The 22498-nt window shown below is 39.7% G+C and overlaps 1 protein-coding gene across 1 annotated transcript in view; it reads left to right on the forward strand.

Moving 5' to 3' along the window:
- The window catches only part of LOC144526940 (low-density lipoprotein receptor-related protein 8-like), a 79653-nt gene that overhangs the window by 16305 nt on the left and 40850 nt on the right, over positions 1–22498 (forward strand). The window contains exon 3 of the mRNA XM_078264699.1: positions 10802–10924. Coding sequence (XP_078120825.1) covers positions 10802–10924 — 123 coding nt within the window. The remainder of the gene's footprint in view (positions 1–10801; positions 10925–22498) is intronic.

A 22498-nucleotide genomic window follows, 5' to 3' on the forward strand; every position in this document is an offset into this window, starting at 1 on the left:
TTGAGTCATTTACACCTGGACCCATATGGATGCAAAAATCCTTGAAACGAATCCAGGGAAGACGGGTAAAAAAAAGATCATTTTGGTACTTGTGGACGTGGCCTCAGTCATTGGTGCATCAGCCGATTCTAAGCTGAAACACTAATCTCTGTCAACACATAAAACAAGGCCTTTGATATGGGTGTGAGATAATAAGGTGTATCCCTGCACTTCTCTACCTGCTGCCGATTGGTTTTGCTGTTAACTCCCTTCATCATCACCCCCGTCACATCTGTGAGGTTCCTGTCATCTGTTTCTGGTGACGTTATCCTTGAAGCTATGTCTTTCAAATCTCTGTGTGTGTGTGTGTATGTGTCTGTTTTGACACCCCTGGGGGTTGATTGTGCTCCCTGCTGAATCATTAGCAGACTACTGAATTTCATGCAGCGAATACCCCAGAGTGCAGAAGCTGTACTTCCAAATAAAACTGTATAACCACTTGTACAACAATTGTTTCAACTCTATAATGAGATGTAAAATTCCTGGCTGTATCCAAGTTAGACTTTCCAGCAGAAGTAATAATTACTAAGGATTACTTGACATTACAGCTGGGTTGCATCACTGATGCTGATTTATTTTTATTTAACCTTTATTTAACCAGGTAGGCCGTTGAGAATGGGTTCTCATTTGCAATGGTGACCTGGCCAAGAAAAGCATTAGCGTGCAGGACAACATACAGTTTCACATTCAGTACAATACAGGAATACAGAATACAAAAGGCTACATACAGTGCAGAGATTAAGTAGGCATTACAAAGTCGGTGCAAAGTGTAAGTAAGACGAAGGATATGCGAAAGGGATATGGTAATAACACAATATACATGAAAAGACAGTCTATAACACTGCTGAGATGTAGTGAAGAGCCAAACAAAACAAAAACAGTGCAAATTATGATCTAGTTAGAGGTGTTGAATCAGTTATAACGCAATATATATGAATAGGCAGTCTATGTAAATGCTGAAATGCAGTGAAGAGTCGATATACAGTGCAAATTGTGGTCTGGTTAGTGATATAGGTCAGTAATAACGCAGTTAACCGGAATAGACTAGTCTATGTAGATGTTGAATGTACTGAAAGTCAATTTATACAGTTGGTGCAAAGTGTGGTCTAGATGATGATGTAGATCAGTAATATCACAGTATACATGAATAGACAGAATGTATATAAATGCTGAGGTGTAGTAAAGATACAGTGCAAATTTTTGGTGTACACATTTTTTTTTGAAATACCACATGCAAGCTGTAAAGGAGGTACAGTGAAATGTGCTGTATAGGGGTGCATCGGATAATTTCGGATCAGCACACAAAAGGCGGGACAATATTTTGTTTTAAAATGCTTTCCATTTAATTCTTAAAGAACTGTCATAAAACACAGTGCATTCAAGCCAGGGAGCAGAGTTTGTGTTCCCGGGGAAAACAAAGGATTTTCACCCTGGAATGGTGTTCCGTGTTTTAATCCAAACCACGGTCTTGGATTGGTGCCTAAATTTAACTGTCATTGCCGCATAGCGCTCACTTTTTGTCGCCTAAACTTGACCGTAATGTCCGCCGAAACGAGTGGCACCTGTGCCCTGTACCCGGCTCAAAGACTCCTATTCTCGGGTAACTCAACTACCAACTGCCGCTGATACGACGGAGCTCTGTAGCCGGCGGCACGACTTTTTGAGTTCTTCCGCTCCTCCAGTAGCCATGACCGTCTCTATCAACTGCTTTTAACATGCTCCGTTCACGTGAACACGAAAATTGCGTTGCCTGTATCTTTTCACGGCAACCCTCCATAAAGATTTATCAGCCTACTTTAACAGCGACAGTAAAAATTTATTTCACACGATTATTATGATTAAACTTTGCAGTTAATCCAAATTTCGAATCGTGAGTGTTGATCCGTACGAACCACGGATCAACTATGGTCCTATGTGGTTATCTAAATCATGTTCCTCTGTCTGTTCTCGTCTCTATTCTGACATTCTGATCTCATATATTCATAGATATGCTATAAATCGGTCACATGGGCACTATTTCTATGTTCACAGCCTTGTTCTTTGCTGATGAACTTGATGCCTTCTTGTTAATGTGGATACCATTCTACAGAATTTTACAGAAGCAGGTTGATGCATGTCACCTGGCATTTCTCTATGGTGGCTGTATAGTAAACACATGATAAGCACTAAACATATGCAAGTATTGTTAGCTAATGTAGGTCAATTCATTATCTGACTGCACTCATCTCATTCAGCAGCATAACATGAGTCACAGCGGCCCTACAAGATGTTCAGAGTGTTTCTACGTCAACCAAACACGTCATTGAGCTAAAAACAGGGTTTTATTGCTTCCTCCTCTGTTTTTAATACAGTTAATAAATGGCCATGTCTGGTCAATGTATTTTATATCCATTATTGATCATTTGACAACAAGCCAGAGTTATAATAGGTCTAACTTCAGTCATGTCCAAGCACTTTAAGGGCATGATCTTTCACATTTCAGTAACTTAATACAGTTCTGATATGGTTAAGCTGATATCAATGAAATAAAATAACAATCAGGGACTCTGGATTAAATGCATTGTTTCCTGTGAAGGCGGACTCCACCACTAACAGTGAAAATGATATACTACATAGAGCAGTAACTACTGAATGTAAATATATTGAATGATTATTGCTGTGTAAAACGTGACCATAGATGATATCAAAAATGAGGTTTCATTTCATGAGACGCTTAAGGATTACAACTATATAACATGCTGCATATAACACAGTGCCACAGTATTCTGTGACACTATCACTATAAACTTGCTGTACCTACACTGGTAGAAGCTCCTGTCCGTTGCAACTTGATAGCAGATAACATTTTTGCTAATTGTCCAGAATCCTGAAGTCTTACTAGCCGTTCATATTACCTCATCGCCCTTACATTTTAACTGTTTAAACTTAATTTAAACAGTGTTTAGCTTGTTTGACTGTGTAGTGTCCTCTGCAGCTTTGGTCTGCCCTGTAGTTTGTGTAATGGAACAGTGTGTCCCAGTAAAGATGCTAGGCTGTAGGATGAAAATGTTAGCATATGGCTGTTTATCAACCATATTTTGCTTCTCTAAACCAGCAAACACAGGAAAAAAGTAGAGTAGCAGAAGGGCAGACACATGGTGCAGGCACCATGCGGTGAAGGGCAGGGACATGTGTGTGTATTTGCTGATAGTCAGAGCAGGAGCAAGCTTTTTTTTGTAAACACCAATATGTTATCATCTTAACAGTATTTCTCAGTTTTATTTCACCGCTTTTGTGTGTGTGTGTGTGTGTGTGTGTGCGTGGGGGGTCGTGTTCACCCCCATGCATGCTCCATATGAGCATGCAGAGCGAAAGGAAGTGGACCGTCACATGAGCATGAATAAAATAATTTCATTGAAGCTTGAAAACAGTTTGATAAATTGAGACTTCTGAATGTCGATGTGGCTCAGCGGTGTCCTGTTTGCCTTTTCACAGATGCTGGTGTACAACCACCTGTACCACTGTCTGATATTGCTCATACTTCAGACATTGAGGTAAATCTCTTGGGGTTTAGCCAAGCTGAACCAAACTTGGCTTCAGTATAAATCCCTCTCAGGCGGCCTTGAAGGAACTAAGGAGCTCTGCTAGCTTACGCAGTCTCCTCCTAGTCAGGAGGTGTTTGTGCCAATGTGAAATATGTCTTGTAGCAGGCTGGGAGCTATAATTAGAACAGTATGTGTCTTTAGTTAGTACACAAGGTCAGAATAAATGCTGGGCAGTGAACAGCAGCAAGTAGCCTCCCTTACCTCTGTCATCCTGAATGTGTTGTGATGCACACCTGATAGAAGGCTTTGTGGGTCACGTAAATATGGCCGTAAAGTTTATCTTTATTGTGATTGTTATTAGGCCTCAGTACTTCTTTTGGGCATATTTCAGTGTTGCTGATTTAATGCTATCTTTATTAAACAAAGTAATGACGATGATGATGAGGTTTTGTGCAGAGGTGGGTAGAGTAGCCAAAAATTGTACTCAAGTAAAAGTACCGTTACTTCAGAATAATATGACTCAAGTAAAAGTAAAAATTAGTCATCCAAATAATTAATAAAGTGCTTGGTGAAAAAACTACTCAAGTACTGAGTAACTGTTGAGTAACGTCTGATTTATTTTTCAACACAAGCATTCAATCAGACAGACAAAAATACAAAATAATCATCTTTAGGCAAAATAAATTAAAATTAATTAATTAATTAATTAATTACAAAATAGCTTAAATTAAAATAATACAGGTACATTCAAGTACTTAAAAAATAAAATCAATAAAATAATAAAAAAATAAAAAATAAATAAGCACAAGAAACACAAATTTCCAAACCTTTATACTTTTTTTTACCAGGCTCTGCAGGCAGAACTAGAACAAGGCAGCCCATAAACTCTCATACTGTGTGTGTGTGTGTGTGTGTGTGTGTGTGTGTGTGTGTGTGTGTGTGTGTGTGTATAAACATGCAGAAACAAAGCAGTGAGAAATCATTTCTGTGGTTCTCTAGTAAGTCTGTGTACTTAGTTTGTTGGGGTGAACCCTCTGTGGATAAAAAAAATAATCTGTGAGGCTACAGGGAGATCAAGACATTAAAATAAACTTATCACATCAAATTTGGATGGATATATAGATATACATATACATAGGAAATGTTTAAAACATATGTAGCTAACCTAAAAGACAAACATTTGCCTATCCACAGCAAAAAAAAGAATTTAGGAAACTTACAGTTAGATGTTGAGTTTTTGAATGCTGAAATGTCTGTTTGTTTTGGTAGACACAGAAGACACCGCATAATGTAGCTGCTGTTTTCGCACTTTTACTAAGGTAAACATGCTTTCAATATGAGGCCAGGGGTGTTCCTCCTCGCCTGTGTCTGCATTGCCGACTGTTGATTCTGACAGTTTTGTTTTGCTACGACTGTAAAGCTAACCCGTCCCACCGCTGAGATTGAGTATGGTCACTTGACGAGACTGCACAACTACGTTTGATTGGTGAAACACAGTCACGTGGTAGAGCCTTTAGCGGAAGTCTCTCTCTCTGTCAAAATAAAACATAGAAATGAGGCGTACGCGGGGGGGGGGGGGATAAAAAGAATGACGCGTAGAATATCAAAGAGGTAAAAAGAAAAGTAACAAGCTCATTGTAGCCTAATGTAGCGGAGTAAGAATACAGTTTCTTCTTCACAAATCTACTCAAGTAAAAGTAAAAAGTATAGTGATTTAAAACTACTCCCTAGAAGTATAATTTTTTCAAAAACGTACTCAAGTAAATGTAACGGAGTAAATGTAACTCGTTACTACCCACCTCTGGTTGTGTGTTAGATAAAGATATGAGGTGGTTTATTAAGGATTTACGGTGCTGTTCCAAGCAGGGTTGCGCTTACAACAGTAGACTAAGAATTCATTCACACATATGTACTGTTAAACTATCTAAAAATACAATATATGTTATAATGCACACCTTCCAGCCAATTTGACTCAAGTTAAGTCAATTTGATGTATATAGTCCTAAATCACCTTCGATCACGAAAATTACATGTAATTAAGTCTGCAGCCCAAATTGGGTTTACCCTAAGAAGGTAAACAATATGATGCCATACCTACCTAATTTTTATCTTTAACATCTGATTTGCTCAATTTGTCCGAAAGGGAAAAAAGGCACAGCAGGAGACAGAGAGATTTAATCTGCAGATGCCACTACTTCGGGGCTCTATGTTGCTAGATCAATACTTTATGAACCCGTACTGAGTTAGAGCTCAGTCCCATTTGGCTTCTTGTCTTTCTATTGGTTCCAGAGCTCTCCACACAGGCCTGACTGACAGCAGACACAACTTATACCCCGCAATAATTGTACGCAATTGTCACAGGTCGCCTTAGCTCATAAACAAACATTGAGATGGCAGCAACGTTTTTTCAGGGATTAACCCTTGTTGACTGGTTTAGTTTGTATTAACAAAAGAAGAGTTGAACACGGGTCAGATAACCCTGTTCTGACCCTGGTTATTTGTGTGAAAGAGGTATTAGTGACTTCCAGACAAGGGGGTGAAAACTCTAAAGGACACCTTTAATTCACCTATGTGGAGCTTCTACTGTAGGTATACGATAACAGCGATATATTAAAATATAAATTAGACACTCAAATTGGCCTAAATAGATTCTATAATCATTCGCTAAAGCAGTTTCAAGAGCAGCTTGTCCCACGTCTTGTTGATGCCATGCTGTATTTTGTATGCTACCATGATATCCCATTAATTTAGGAAGTTTTAGTCATTTCCATGCCGGTTTAAGCCAACCGGATACATTATGTTTCCTGCTTCGACAACACTCCCCTACTTCACTCTGAGCTAATGAGGCCATTTGTCTTCTAATGCCCAGGAGAATGTGCTTATCACTGCATTACCTATTAAGCTTATTGTGGCCTCCAAATGGAAAGAGCTGTCATTAATATCCTTCATGGTAAAAAAAAAAAAAAAAGGTTTCTTCAAGGGGTTAGGGTGCTTGTGTGTGTGTGTGTGTGTGTGTGTGTGTGTGTGTGTGTGTGTGTGAGTGTGAGAAAGTCAGATGACTGAAGGCAGTCTGCTGCTCTGCTCTTGAACATTACTAAATGATTGAGTGAGCTCAGTTCTTGACAGGACACATTCAAATGTACATTCAGCAGCCTTATACTTATACATACATATTCAGTTTTCATCAGTCAACGATCAAGCGATTTGAATTTGTGGCCGAGGCTTCTGGGTTTTGTAGTGTTTAAGCCATTCACCATGCCATGATTTGATTTCTCAGAAACAAAGCTGAAATAATTATAACTAGTTGCTATAACAGAAACCTATATGACTACTAGTTAATTAATTGATTAACTGGGAGGGTCTCACATTCCTGTGTTAAGTCATTTTGAGAATTAAAAGATTTTTTTCAATACAAAATTGGGAAGAATACTTCCGTAGCAAAGTGGTGGACTGACCAAACAACCTACAGACTGACATTTTCATCCCTAGAGCCACACTGCTAGCTTGGTTAAAAATGTTAAAAGCTGGTTAAGAAATCAGAATTACATCAGAAAAGCTGACGTCTCCCTATCTGTTAATAATAATCTAATCAAATAATATAAACCTCAACATCAACCCAACTTTACTGCAAACCCATACTTTAAATAGGTCTACCATAGACATGAATTGTGTTTTAAGAAAGATAAAAAGGATTAGAAGTGGTGAAATGTTGACAACATCGGTCCCAGAGGAGAAAGCTCCAGGTGGAGTTGTCGGAGCGTGGAGCTTCTTCCCACTGTACCTCCTCCAGGAGACATAACATGGCTGGGTGAGCTCCCCTGTGCAGGGCCTCCATTCTGTCTGTGTCACATCACATTAGCAATGCTCCCGATAGGTTTCTCACACAACACTGAATCACTGTTGTTTTTGTTTTTTCTTAGATTTTTCTCAAATGCACTGGAGCTGTTTCTCTATGTAAAAATCTACCACCTATCGACCAGGGAGACTGTGTGTGTGTGTGTGTGTGTGTGTGTGTGTGTGAGTGTGAGAGAGAGAGTTTACATGTGCAGTGCATGTCATAGAGATTAACGTTGAGTAGGTGCTATCCCTGCCATCTATAGTAATATTGCCCATTTTTATTCAGTATCACACTTTCCATTAGGATTCCATGAAGCATTATTACTGTGTATGCCACTCTCCATCTCTGCTGCTATTACTCACTTCTGCTATTTCTCTGCTTTCTATCTAAAGGCTCTTCTCATTCTCCTGTCACTTTCACCTTCAGCCCCCTCCATGAGCCTAACATTTTAAAACCTCTCCTAATTAAAACAGAAAGTCAATCCAACCAGATGGTATGAGCTGGCCTAGGTAATTATTGCCTTGGCCCCTGTGGACCTTGACTCAAATGAGTAGCAAGCTCAGTTGAATTGGGTAAGAATCTCAGTTTATTGTGGAGAGAAACTGCACAACGTGGGCACATCTGACCTGCAGAGGCCACGTACAGATTTTCAAGGTCTTTTTCATGCGATCAAGTAAAGTCTTAAACACTGTCAACCAGCACATACTGCATTGCCTTAAAATCTCAATTCTGCCCTCAACTCTCTTTTTGTTCATCTCATGGGAGTCAGATTAATTAATACATTGAATACAAATTTGAATGTGTTGTATCTTCCAGGATTTGTATCGTATGAATCTAATTATTCTGTTATCTTTAAACCTGGTTTTATGCTTCAGGGTCTCTCGTGTATGTGTGTCTCTCTCTCTCTTACAGCGCCACACCTACTTACATGAGTGATAACATATGCACGCCTTGTGTGAATACATGCTTGTCCGTGTTACAGGAAACACCTAAATTTGTTGTTTCAAGAAAAGTGAACACACCACTAATACGTTTATACACTTGAGGGAGGTGTTGGTTAAAAGGATGTCACAATCCTCGTTTGCCCCATAATCATCTCGTTTTCACCATTACCAAAGGCCCACATTCCTGCTCTCTAATGAGGACACAAGTGGCACTTAAGCTGCACTCCAGAAAACCTAAGTGCTTAATGTGATCTAAGAAAAACAACAATCAAAAATGTGTTCATTATTTTGTGGTGGCAAACGTAGAGGCTTAGGATTTAGAGACGGGAAAGACCTGATGAAACAAAGGTAGGAGGGGGAGTGTTTGTCTCAGTAGTTTAATGGGGCCAGTTCATTACATTTTGCAGAAAAGGCAAGAAAGAATGTTATTTGAAATGAAGTGAAATGAAACAAGGGTTGCTGATTGTGGTTACAGGCTAAAAACACATTTACCGCTGAAAGGCATGTCCTGTTAGCGACTTTAATAGACATTTCATAATTTCTTGTCATAGCGTCAACAAGCAAAGATGAGCCTTTATCGGTTTGACTTTGGCACTCTGACACAGGAGATAATTGAGAATGGGGCAATTAAACAAGATTTAGAATGAGAGACAAGCAGTTTCTAATCTGAGTGCTTCTCGGTGGCAGGCTATCCTGTACCGTAGCTGCTGGACTGCAGTAAAAACTTACATTTGCATCATAGATAACACTTAAGTGACATATGCTGTAAATGTGCGAACTAAATTTCAGTGGGCATTAAAAGACAGCCAGAGAAAACTAGACAGAAAAGGTGACAGAAAATGGGTCTATAGCTGGACATGTTCCCTTCACTTTTCAAAATCCCACTTTTGTCCTGACTACATTAACAGGTTTAAACTGATTGACTTGACTGAAATGTCTCTAAGCAATCACGTCCTTACTGTCCAGCTGTCATAATAACTGAGGTCTATGTTGATAAAAATACCTACATGCTTTTTTTGCTGAAAAGATTTGTCCGAAGTCACAACCTTTTAGATTTACAAGCTTCTGTTACAAGAAACCAAGTGGGGCCAGCAGAAACTCCCATCTGAAGTGAATGCAGCTTAAAAGCAATTCTGACATTGGGAAGGTGTGGAGGGAGGGGTTTAATCACCGATAAGTAGTACTGATGAAACATACTGGCAGCTTAATGGTAACTTTACAACACAATACAAAGTGTGGATGTCAGTGTCACAAACATTGCAGCATCTTGCTCTTCTATCATTAGTCCTTGCCATTTTCCTAACTATTCCACCATGACAGCAGTTGATAAGAAATGACGCACATGTTCTACCTTTACTTAATGGTGCAACTTATTTTGACTAGTTAAAGTATAACTCCTATACCAAGTTCAAACTAATGCTATTGAACTTATACCTTTTTGCTCTTTGATACCAAGGTTGAGAAAGAACAAGAGTTGGAGAAGTAAGAGTAGTGTATCAGCACAGAAAAGATAGACTTAAAAATTCCCTGCCTGCTCTTCTACAGCCCCTCAGGTAACCTTAAGCTCCCTGCACATCTCAAACCTTGTATCTTATCTAATTTGCAGAGCATCAGAGCTAAGATAGAGCCAGTTTAGGAACATTTGGGGCTGTATAACAACACCAGAGAGCTCAGCTGAGGGCCTTTTTAGTCGGTGATTTATTAGACCGTACTGCAGGTCCTCTTGGAGTAAAAGGCTGAGGAAATCGAATGGCTCTGACCTATGTCTCCTTCTGAGTCACTGGCCGAGCATGCAGCCTAGTTGCTTCAGGTGGGGAGTGTGTTTTTTGTGCAAAACGTACACGGTACTCTCTGAACACAGTGGGTTAGCAAGATTTGGGTAGCAACCGTGTGAAGCTCTGGGCTGTTACGTGAAAGTTTTGATCACTCGGTTTTCCTTAACTCCTTAGACGGGCCTTTTAGTGACATGTTTTTGATTTCCAATTCTCAGCACACTTGACATGTTTATCAGCCTGTGTCCTTGCTGGCGTGCTGCTTTCTGTGGTAAACAGGTTTGGGAGGTAAAACGTTTAACCTCCCAGAGCCTACGGTGTTCAGCAATCAGCATCCATTTCACTGCTCTGTGATGGAAAACCTCAAGGAGAGATTAGACTTTTGGAGAACACCAGATGAATGGAGGGGAGGGGGAATAGTCAAGAAAACAGGGAAAGTAGAGATAATTAGTGAGGGAGATGGTGAGAGAGAGCACTGGAGACAGCTGCATAGGAATACTGTGAGAGATGATGAGCCTGATCTCCTCTGATGAAGGGGATGATTACCAGGATTCAGATAATGTGACCAGTTTCATGACAGAGATTAAACCTTACTACAGACTGACCATGCTCTCACCCTGTCTTATTGTCTTTTTAATTCTCAGTTTTTCTCTGTCTGTGTTTTTTCTCTCTCTCTGTGAGCAGCCAGGAAGACATGTGCCCCTGCAGAGTTCGCCTGCTTAAATGGCCAATGTGTCCCGGGACGTTGGCGATGCGACGGGGAGCCAGAGTGTCCCGATGGCTCTGATGAGGCAGAGGAGACCTGCAGTAAGTGAAACCATTTGGCTGCTCACATCAAGGACATCTTAAAAGGATACTTTCAGTCTATTGTCTTTCCAGTCTTATTTTCATAGACTTGACCATGGTTTTGTTGTGAATATAATACTCTCCAAAGTAACTGCTACAACGTCTGTCAGGGCTAGAACCACAAGTGTTCAGACCAGACCAGATTATAACAAGTCAGCGGTTTAGCTACATTATCTACACCAGTGTAATCTATATCCACGACGTTCCACTTCCGGAATTGCTGTTGCTCTGCCGGAAATTCCGCCGGATGTCACTCTTTTCGGATGTCCGTTTTCGGATATCTGCTACCTTCTGCTTTCTTTGTGTTGCAATTTTAAACTCCTGTCGATTTATGAGGACTATGGTTAACTGCTCCTCAGATCTCTGCAGGGTAAATCCAGACAGCTAGCTAGACTATCTGTCCTATCTGAGTTTTCTGTTGCACAGCTAAAACAACCTTGGAACGTACACATTCCACCAAAACAAGTTCCTTCCCGAGACTATTTTGCAGCGGCTCCATGGCTCCGCTTGGGGCTTTGCGCTGCCCAAGACTATTGTGATTGGTTTATAGAAATGCCAAAAACAAGAGCATGTTTTTCTCCCATCCCGGATTGCTATGTGGACTCGCCAGACCCTCCTGCGCAGCGCTGTGAAGGAAGGTCTGGCAATGTGAGACTAACCCCAGTGGGTCCCAACCTGAGAGGGTTCTTCCATACACTGTGGTGGATGTTTACCACGGGCAGTTTGGATATACATTTTATCAAACTGCTTGTGCTTCTTGCCCATTGGACTTTTTTTGTGTTACGAAATCTCTTTATTAACTTTATTGATAGAAATCATCTGGACCATCTAAGTCGCACAATGGGATATACTGTTACAGTTGATTTTACAGATTTTTTACACTAAGAAAAAAAGAAGAACGTCTGGCTGGCTGGTGGCATTTTGCATCTGGATAAGTTGCCCTTCATCTCATGCATTTTAGACAAGATTTAATTTGACTCTCCTAGAACCTGTATTCAGGTTGCTGATTTACCTCGTTATCTCGGCTCCGGCGGCCGTTCAGTCGCCTTGCATGCCTCCACTCGCCCACACACTTCAATACTCTGCTGTCTGATGAAGAGTGTATATAAAGGCCTGGATTGCCTCTCTGCCAAGCTGTTAGAGCTGAGGATCTTTGGCTGGCTCACTTATAGCCTGTGCCAGTCTAGCGCACCCACACACAGGCCCTGATGGGAGTTAGGTGAGTTGACGTCTCTGCAACCAAGCAGGGGCTTGTGTGTGGGATGCTTGAATCAGTTATTAATTGTTTTCTTTCTATCTGAAATGCTAATTTAGTTTTCTCTCATGGCTGCTTGCTTCTCTCTTGGGGTTACAGATATCAGATGGACCTGAAAGCACTGCATTGATGAATAATGATGTATTGGGGAAAAGCAGAGAGTATCCACTCACTGGAATATAGCTCCAGAAATTTGTTACACTGAACGTTTTAACTCCGCCATGCAAATAGAGGCTATATTGTAGGGGGCCAAAAGTACACAAAGGCAGTACTAACGTTAACTGCCCGATTTAAATAAAAGAACCACGACTTTGCCTTCAGCGAAAGGCGGCAGCAGCAAATGTTTTGATTTTGACTCTACTAAGTTTATCTTTCAAAAGAAATAATTTCTCATCGTCCGTACATGGTCAGAGAATTTTAATGTTATGGAAAAATACTTAAGATTTGAAGCCAGGTTTTGAAGAGCTTTAAAGTGCTCATCTTATGCTTTTTGGCTTTTCCCCTTTCCTTTATTGTGTTATTTATCTTTTTGTGCACGTTATCGGTTTACAAAGTGAAAAACCCCACGGCACTCCCTCATGCTCTGCAACTGACTAGTTAGCAGTGCTTACTGCGCATGTGCAACTCCCAACAAAGATGGTACAGAAGTGAGATGTCTCACTCTGTAGCTAAAACAGAGAGCTCAACACACAGGGTGAAAAGAGGAGCTGCAGCAATGTGCAGTACAACAAATATATGGTGTTTTCTGAAAATTAAACCACATAAACCTATTCTGGTACAACCTCTAAATACAATTATGAACCTGAAAATGAGCATAATATGAGCACTTTAACAGTCGTGCGTTAAACTATTTCAGCTTGTGTAGGCTATCAGTGCTTTCTAAACAACACACTTATACCGCGATAATACCGAAAACCGTGATAATTTTGGTCACTATAACCGTGAGGTTAAATTTTCATACCATTACATCCCTAGCCTACATATGGTCAGAAATATGTAAACAGTCTACACAAGACGCCGCAGTAAGTGCAAAATGTGTAAGTGACGTGTTCCAGGAAAAAAACCTAAATAGCCAACAGACTAAAGAAGACATACATGAACAGGTGTTAAGTGGCGAACTTTTTGAAGTCAATCGACTCACACAGTTGTGTAGACATCCCAGTATCAATCCACGTATTAACCCACGCTATCGGGTCGCCGGTGAAAGCCCTCCTCTAGTGTTCTCTGTCCTGCGGTTGTCTCTGTCATGCTGCCTGGTCCTGTATCCATACATCCATGCCCTGTACCGGGGTTAGCTTCTGTTTCGGGGAAAGGGGGCTTTTCGTTCTCCTTTACCTTGTTAAGGTAAGCTAGGTTAGCCTCCTAGCTTGTTTGCGCTTCTCAAATGTACTTTCAAATTCGTGTGATTTTTCCCTGTAATAAATTGTCCACATATTTTACCACCTTCCACTGCAAGGCACTTGCTTTTATCTGACACAGTCATAATCAAATAGGAATGCCGCTTTCTTCAGACTTTCAGTACCGCCATGATGCCAGGCGAGTGGCATGGACATGTTGTGTTCAATTTGACATGGAATGTCGGAATTTCTGGGTTCCCAGTCGGAAACTATACATGTCTACGGGAAATGTCATGGTCGGAAGGATATAACGTTATTTGCTCTATGAAAGACATCGACAAAGACGAAAAATAAGGTAATTTACTCGATTATTTTATTTTAGTTAGTTTTACAAACAGACATTACAGTTTTAGTTTAATTATCGTTTTTTTGTAATGCCTCGTTTTTATTTTTATTTCAGTTAACAACAATGTTTTTTCCCACCTAGTTTTCGTTATTTCGTTCGTTTTCGTTCACGGTTATAATCTTGATTCACACAAGTCATCTCCCAAAGATGCATGTAAATGGTAACTGTTTATAACTTACAGCAGTCAAGATGAGCGGGAAATGAATCAAGAAAAAGCCAAACAAATCAGAGGCTATTCATTCTTGTTCTGGTCCATTTTATTGGCTGTGGATGTGTGGGTTGGTTCGATTAATAATGTAGCAGCCGAGCAAAGCCTCTCACATCCCCCCCAGAAAGTTAAGTGTGAGGAGGGAGACACAAAGGGGCCCCTAAAAGATAACAGTTTATATTGGAAATCCAAGATAAATGAAGGATCATCTCTCGGCTGTAGACTCAAGAGATAGATATCTAGGCCGAGAAGAAAGTCATTTGTATGGAAATCCCTTATGTATTTTTTTTAATTTCTTTTTGCAAACAATAATCAGTATAGATTTTCGATTTTGACACAATTTGCCAGAAATATCGTGGTTTTGTTTTAACCAAGTATCTTTTTAGGTGTAGGGCAATAATTTATCTTTTAACTGGAAACATTTATGTCCTCCTCCTCTTTCCTTAAAGGCGAACTATAGTACAGGTAGTCCTCACCACTGTGCAGCCCTCCTGATTATGTGTTCCAGACGACAAGTGTCAGGTCGAGCTGTTGTCTGAACAGAGGGATTGCTAATGAGATCCACTTAATCACAGCTGCCTTTCAGTTTGAGTGGATCCAACTGTGCCATAATCACATTGAAGAGAAAAGAATAGGCAAAAAGGCTCAAAGATGGACATTGTGCGAATATGCATGCAGCATCTTTTAAACAACAGCAACCAACCTACTCGTCGTGGATGGCTCGCTTATTATCCGTCTCGTCTCACTGGTAAATCACCTGCCTGTGCCAGCCACTTGTTAAGATTACAAAGCTATAATGAGAACTGTACATCTGTCAGGGAAAACCTCTTGACGTGCTGCATTTTTCTGATTAGACTGGAAATGCAAAAAAACAACCTCTGATATGACCATTTAGCATATCCAGTCTGAAATGCCATTAGCGTTTCACTTAACACCCCAATCCCATGCAACACTTCACATTAAAGTCAAAAGCTACCAAGCGCCACGCTTATCAATTAAACTTAGCTAAAGCGGGGATTGTTTTGCTGTTTTTAACAGCAGAGGGAAGGGTGGAATTTCACACACACTGCATCCAATCTTTAATGTGATAGAGATATGAAATTTGCCATTATGTAAATAGCAGAGACCAGTGACTGCACAACCGTTTTACACGGGTTAATTACATATAGGACAGCGTACACCTTAATGCATCATGCTCCAGTTATACTGAAGCCTGATAAGTTAGGCTGTGCTCTCACATGCAGACAACACTCATCTTTTTCTTTCATTCAATTTGCCCCCCAACTCTCCTGTACTGTCTATTTCAGTTCCACATGTGCACAAACATACAGTACACACTCACATTTGCACACGCACACACTCGGCTAAGGCATTTAGGACTCGGTTGCTGCAGACATCTGTGCCACAATCATTCTGGCTCACTGAGTGGATTCCCAATTACACGCTGGAGTAGCGTTACACTGCGTTGTTAAGAATTAAAATTTCGGCCACACTGAGTTACTCACAAGCGCTGAAAAATGAATGTGTCTTTGGAGAAACATGTAGAGTGCCAGAGCTCATAGTTTTTGTATTAGATTAATGTATAATCATGGAGGAAGTGGGCCACTGCAGCCAGCTGTGCAGAAGCTTCTCTGCTCCCTGGCCAAAGCAGTGGCATTTTTCTGTGCTCTTAGTTGCCCAAATTCCTTTTTAAGGATTTAGGGGGTTGGGGGTTAGCTTCTTGACACTTTCTGACTAAATTGCAGAGTTCAGTTTCTGCTTGTCAATTCATTTCTAAGAGTTGACAGGCATGAGGGAACTTCATAGTTTCATCTTTCTCAAGGACTCTTTTATTATGTGGACATGACCCTGAACTGGCATATTTGTTTATTTTTATATGGCCTATTCAAAAAAAGGTGGAACTTTTCTTTTTAAAGCCACCATTTTGTGTTTTCAATTTGGTCTTTTAAGTTTATATAATTTGTAGTGGATTATAGATATTTCTCTGAAAGGGGTTTTGAAGAAAACTTCCTCCTATAAACCTCTTTGTAGATTTTGAGCTTCAAACCCCGTGAAGCTTTTTCTTGGGGAGTTTTCTTGCTTTTTTTTTATTGACTTTATAATGGGGACGATTTTCTTGGTAAATGTGTTTGCGTTGCACATTCTGGAAGCTACAGTTCTGTGTGTGTGTGTGTGTGTGTGTGTGTGTGTGTGTGTGTGTTTCATCAAATCATGTTTAGATTTTCTTTCATGCGGAGATATGTTACTGTAGGTGTTATTAGATGGACTGTTTGCAAGTAAATTAAATGTAGTAGATGTTTTGAAAAATCCCACAAATTTGTCAGGTTTAGTAGTGATAAAGATATGTATTGAGGTGGGATATTTTACACAACAATTACACAAAAATAACTATTAGATAACAGTAGGACTCCATCTAATGATTACAGTACTGTTATGTCATTTATTTTCTGTGTATTAAAATATAGAAACATGTCTATCAAAATGTCCTAAAATAATTTGTTGATAACCCAGATTACAATCACAAAAGACAACAACAAAAAAATCCTCACATGTGAAAAGCCGTAACAAGGTAATGTTATGAATTGTTTTGCTTGAAAGATTAATTAAACAATGAATTTACCGACTGATGTTGATTACAGACCAGATGACAGTAAAGTTTGAACAGTAACCTCATTAAAAATAAATCATAAATAATAACTATTAGGGACTGTTTGTTAGGGATTGTTTGTTATTTATGTAAGGGGCCACCGGAGGAATTTTGGGATCTTTCGTCAGAATAGACTTGACCCTCCCTTCTCCAGCAATACATTTTCGATGACCCTCCAAAATAATTGGGAAAAGAAGCATGACCCTCCCCAACGTTTTATTGATACCTTCTGTACTGGTTTGTGATTAGCAAACATACAGAAGCCCATTGTTTTCTTTTTACAGCAATGAGATAAGTGACTTAACCTCTGCTTTCTCATCTTACACATCACACCCCACTATTATGGTGTGGTGGCCATTTCAGTAGATTTACTCACTAACATTGTTGTGGAAACAGAATAAGCATGGAAACTAAATGCACACTTCCTGCATTACTGCATTACTTCAAATACTAAGTTACTCCTCTAGTAAACTACTATTCACATGAAATAAAACAATAAAACATTGAGACCATTCAGCAAAGCACACTGGGTAATAACCAATCGCCAATCGAGGCACGGCTGTCTTGGAACGCAATAGACAGACGGTGGCGGAATAATTCCACTAAAATATAACAGTGAACAATCAGTGTTCAACCTACAATCTGTTGAGATGCCTCTCCAAACGCAGAAAGTGCAATCACACCATAAAACGTTAAGACACGTTAAGAAAAAAGATCCGTATTTTGCTATAATCCAATGACACAAAGAAAAAAAAAAGTAATCCACAGCGATCAGTAGATCCACAAAAAGGGTCACAGTGTATCCAGCAAGTAAGGCCTATACAAGCGTCACATTCACCAGCCAGCTCCAAACAGGTGAACGAGGCCTCTCCACTTTGCCGTTTAAACAAAGTGGAATAAACGTATAAAAGTCCAAATCTACACAAATCCCGCAATCAATTAGTAAGCTGACATCACATTTATATACATTGCATTTAGGAAACCTTTGTTGCAACGTTGGCATGGCAAGATGTCCAGACTAGTGCAACAGTCATTTTCGTTTTTTGCGTCCTGCTGCTCCCATCGTCAGCCAGGTAATATTTTTTTTACTAAAGCAGTATATGAAATCTGATGTATTACCTACCACCATTTAGTTGTTTTGTGTTACTTAAAATATTTATAAAATATCTGGTCATGCCAGATGTAATTATTCCACTCATTTTTTAAACAATGCAATTACCTGTTTCAGCCACCAGAGGGTGCCCCCCAGCAAACTCCGCGTATGCGGTCAGACCCATCTGCTAGGGGGCCGAGACTGAGAGCTACATGGAAAAATATGCACCAGTTACCAATACAACAGTTGGGTTTTGTCAGTCGCCCAGTGTCTGCTGGGATTTGAAGTCACACTCAGGGAGCTCAGGTATAGCACTTGATTTTAAGCGCAGGTGCATGCCACAGTACATTACTTGATAATGCACTTTGCTGAAAATAACTTATAATGTATTTCCCATCGTGTAGTTTGCAAGCAGCAAATGTTCTCTGCTGTACCAGATCTATAATTCAGAGAGGAGGACATGGCCACACTAACCCGGTTTAATGAAGCGGAAAATCTGAGTATGACTCGTGTTATTGGAGCGCTTTTTGCCTTCTTCGCTCTGAGGCAGAGATGCAGAGTTTTCTCTTCCATCACAACCTGAACATTTCGCATACACAATACATAGACCCAGATGCATGCACACATAGCCACAAAGACTTCAAAACCTTTTTTCTCAGACAGTTGGAATAGAGGGTGAGGGTTACTCAGGAGTAGGTTTGTGAGACATCAGGATGTTTGTGATGATTTTAAGGTTACTAACTGCAACGAGCTATATAGACAAGTCAGCCGGTCGCAATCCACATACTGTAAGTTGTCTTGAACTGGCTGTAAGATGAATCACCAAATGTACAATATCTGTTATTAATTGGAAGCAGCAAAATACACATTGTTTACATGAATAGGCTTCAAATGATTACTTCAGGAACACCATGTCAGGCAGTAGTGTAATGCACATTTGCTATGAAGCTGCAGTGCATTATATTAGATAAGTTTCAGCTCCACAGCACTTATTAGGCTTTCCTTTATCACAGTATTATATCACATGCCTGATGACAACTGACAAATGAAAGAGTTTCTGCACTTCTTGACGGAAAGCCAAGTTTAGGGTAAAAGGCTGTCAACAATAACAAGGTCAATCATGACGATCAAATGAAAACTAAAACTATAAAACCATTGCACTGTTGAGATGAACGCAGCTTTGGGTCTTATAAAAGGTAATGAATTCTCAACCGATCTGCCAAAATGCTACAGTTGAGATGAATCCTCATTTTTCACTCTGGTGGCAAACAACAGCCAGGCAGTCAGTTTGTCTGTGAGTAATTGGCTTTTATTATGTTGCCCTTCTTAAGCAAAAAAAATCTGAGGTGTCACTAATCGATAGCTGTCATGAGGAGCAGTGAGGTACTGCCGATTTGTTTCGTAGTGAAGTTTGGTGTCTTTGTTTAGATTTGGGAGGAACGGAGCTCATGGTTCATTAAAGAGTCTGCTCGGTGGATTCAGATTCTGCTCAAGTTTGCGCTCTGCCTCTTTCATCTCTTTTCACTTGGTATGGAAAGCTTTGATTTGGCTTTAGGATAAGAACCTGAAAAGGTCATGCTGCAGTTTGTCTCTTCATCCGTTTCCCTTTTAACACAGTTTCTTGCTCTTGACTTGTCTCCAAAGCTGTCTTGTTTATTTCTCCTTTCTCTGCACTGCTCTCTTCGTCACCCTTTCTTATATTTTCATTTTTATAGTCTTATTCTTGTTTTCTGTCAGGCCCTCTTTGGACTTACCTTAGTTTGAATTCATTTATACAGCATGTTTTTTGCTCTTTTAAAGATTCCACAGTCATTTCTGATAAATGTTTCCTGTATTGCCTCCCTGACCAGCCGCTGTCTTTTCAGACATTACTCAGCTGTAATCATTCATTTTAGCTAATCATTCCTTCCCGTCTTTAGTTTCTTCAGTCTTCATTAAGCTTGTTTGCTCACTCAACACACTGGAAAGCTATGTCTGGAAAGAAGTAACTGAAAAAAACAAATCATAGGGCATAATTGTCTCTGTTGCTTGCATGAAGACTGATGCAAAAAACATCAAAGACACTCACAGAAGAACTAAAATACCCATTTTATATCTCATTGTCATATATAAGCCATGAGGGCCACTTATTTATCACTATCCTGCTGTTTTACTTACTGTACCAGTGTAACAGCAGGACATTGTTTAACACTATATATATATATATATATATATTTTTATATATATATATATATATATATATATATATATATATATATATATATATATATATATATTTTTATATATATATATAAACTGTCAAGACGGACAAAGGGTGAATTACAGTAAGCTTTTGTTCACCGACCAAATTTAGGTGAATGTCACTACTCAGCAAACGGAGTAATACAATATTCTCTTAGCCTGAGTGTTCCCTTTAGAAGTAGCATTGCAGTGGTGTGTGTGTGTGTGTGTGTGTGTGTGTGTGTGTGTGTGTGTGTGTGTGGCCTTCTCCTTCTCTCCCCATCCCTATACCATCACCCCGCCATCCTGCAGGGACAGACAGAACCTGGTGGAATGAACTAACAAGTGAAGTCAGGACAGCAGAGTAACGTCCCATTTTTCGCTGCAGACTTAAAACCCCACCCCCCACCTTTTCAGGCTCCACCTCGACACCCCACGCTAGCAATTCCATTTTTTTAAAACACACAAAGCAAAACAAACAAATCAATGTAGCACAAACGCTTTCAGCTGTTTATTTGGGAGGGATGCACTTACAATTTTGATGATCTCTAGCTCGTGTATGTCACTTTGGACAAAAGTGTCTGCCAAATGAATGTAATGTAATGTAATGCATCCTGGTCATGCATCCAGCCTAGTGGTTAAGATGCATACCATATCCTGGTTAAATAAACGCGTGATTACGATAGGCTGCAAGGGCTTGAAATGGTATACTGTAAATAGGACTGGGACAGCACTTTGCAACATATGTTACCTTGACAGCGCCAAAACATGTTATGTACAATTGTGGGTTTGGGGCATCTTATTTTACTTTCTTTATGGCCAAAGTAATTAAGGAGTCAGCCCAGGCTCTTCCCTTACAGAGCGGATGAGAGGCAATTGTCTAATCAATTTACTCGTTTCGGTTAAAACATCATCACCAAGCAAACATTTTAAGAAATGGTTGATTAATAAACTAGATATGTAATATACAGTAGCCTATGCTTGCATTCACACATTTCATGTGTTTTTTATGTTCCATTTTAAGCCCTTGTTAATGTAGTGTTTCTGTGTAAATGTATGCATTACAGTGCACCCTAAATGCCAGGCTGAACACACCTGGCATATCTGGGTTTTTTTTACACTTCTGGGCTTTCCCTGGTAAACCTGTGTTTAATGTCAGAACGCTATGAACTGTGGGTTATTCCCTCAGTCTCAAGTCTGCAGAAATGCGGACCAACAAAGTGTGCATAAAGGGCTCAAAAAGTCTGTGAAAGAGCTGTCATGCACTTAACGATTTGAAAAGCCGTGACGCCGGCTACAGAGCTCCGTCGTATCAGCCAAAGTTGGTAGTTTAGTTACCCGAGAATAGGAGGCTTTGAGCCGGGTACACGGAACCGCGAGCTGTTGGGCATTTTGGCGGACATTACGGTTAAGTTTAGGTGACAAAAAGTGAGCGTTAGGAGGCGACGACAGTATACTATAGGCACCAAAACGACTATTTCATTTTAGGAAAAAGATCGTGGTTTGGATTACACTCCCAAGGATCACGCATTTCCAGGGTCCTTTGTTTTCCCCAGGAAAGCAAACTTCGCTCTGCTCTTGAAAGTGCTGTGTTCTATGACAGTTCTTTAGGTAATAAATGGAAAGCATTTAAAAAAAAATATTGTCCCCCATTTTTTTGTGCTGAATCCGAAAATTGATCCGATACGTAATTCAAAACCGTGATCCGATCAAAACTGTGAGTTTTGTGATCCGTTCACCCCTAATAAATACTATATCCATTATGTAGTTTGTCTGCCAGTAAGCACTGTCAGGTCTATTTTTCTACTGTAAAGTGCCCCATTTCTTTAATAACCAACTTTAAGGAATCCTTATAAGAAGAAGTCTGTTCATCATGTGCTAAAGTGTATTGTTGATTTGTGTTGAAGAACATGACCTGTCATCATGAGAACATTGTTATTGTATTACTTGGTCGGAAACTAGTAGAAATATTTTTCAAAAGACTAAATGAATATCAGCCAATATCTGATAACTCTCAAATATTGTTTTTAGTATTAGTTCCCAAAATCTGGTTGCACTTGGCAGCTACACTAATCCTTTACAAAGCAAATTAACACTGTATTGTTGTATTGTTGACTGGTATATTCCGACTTGGAAGAAAAGGTTCTTTACCATATAACCGACAGGAAAAAACATTCAAATTAATGTTGAAACCATTTAGACCCAGTAAAAAAGGAGCATCACAAATGCAAGATGAGATGCACCCTGCAATTTAAACTCTGTAATTGTCATGAAAGCTATACAGTAGCTTATTTAATAATTAAAATGTACTGCATATTGAATTTAGAATAGAAAAAAGGAATTTAATTTGAGCCTAAGTGCAGTGTTCT

This window comes from Sander vitreus, chromosome 12, assembly GCF_031162955.1.
Source record: "Sander vitreus isolate 19-12246 chromosome 12, sanVit1, whole genome shotgun sequence".
Classification (NCBI taxonomy): Eukaryota; Metazoa; Chordata; class Actinopteri; order Perciformes; family Percidae; genus Sander; species Sander vitreus.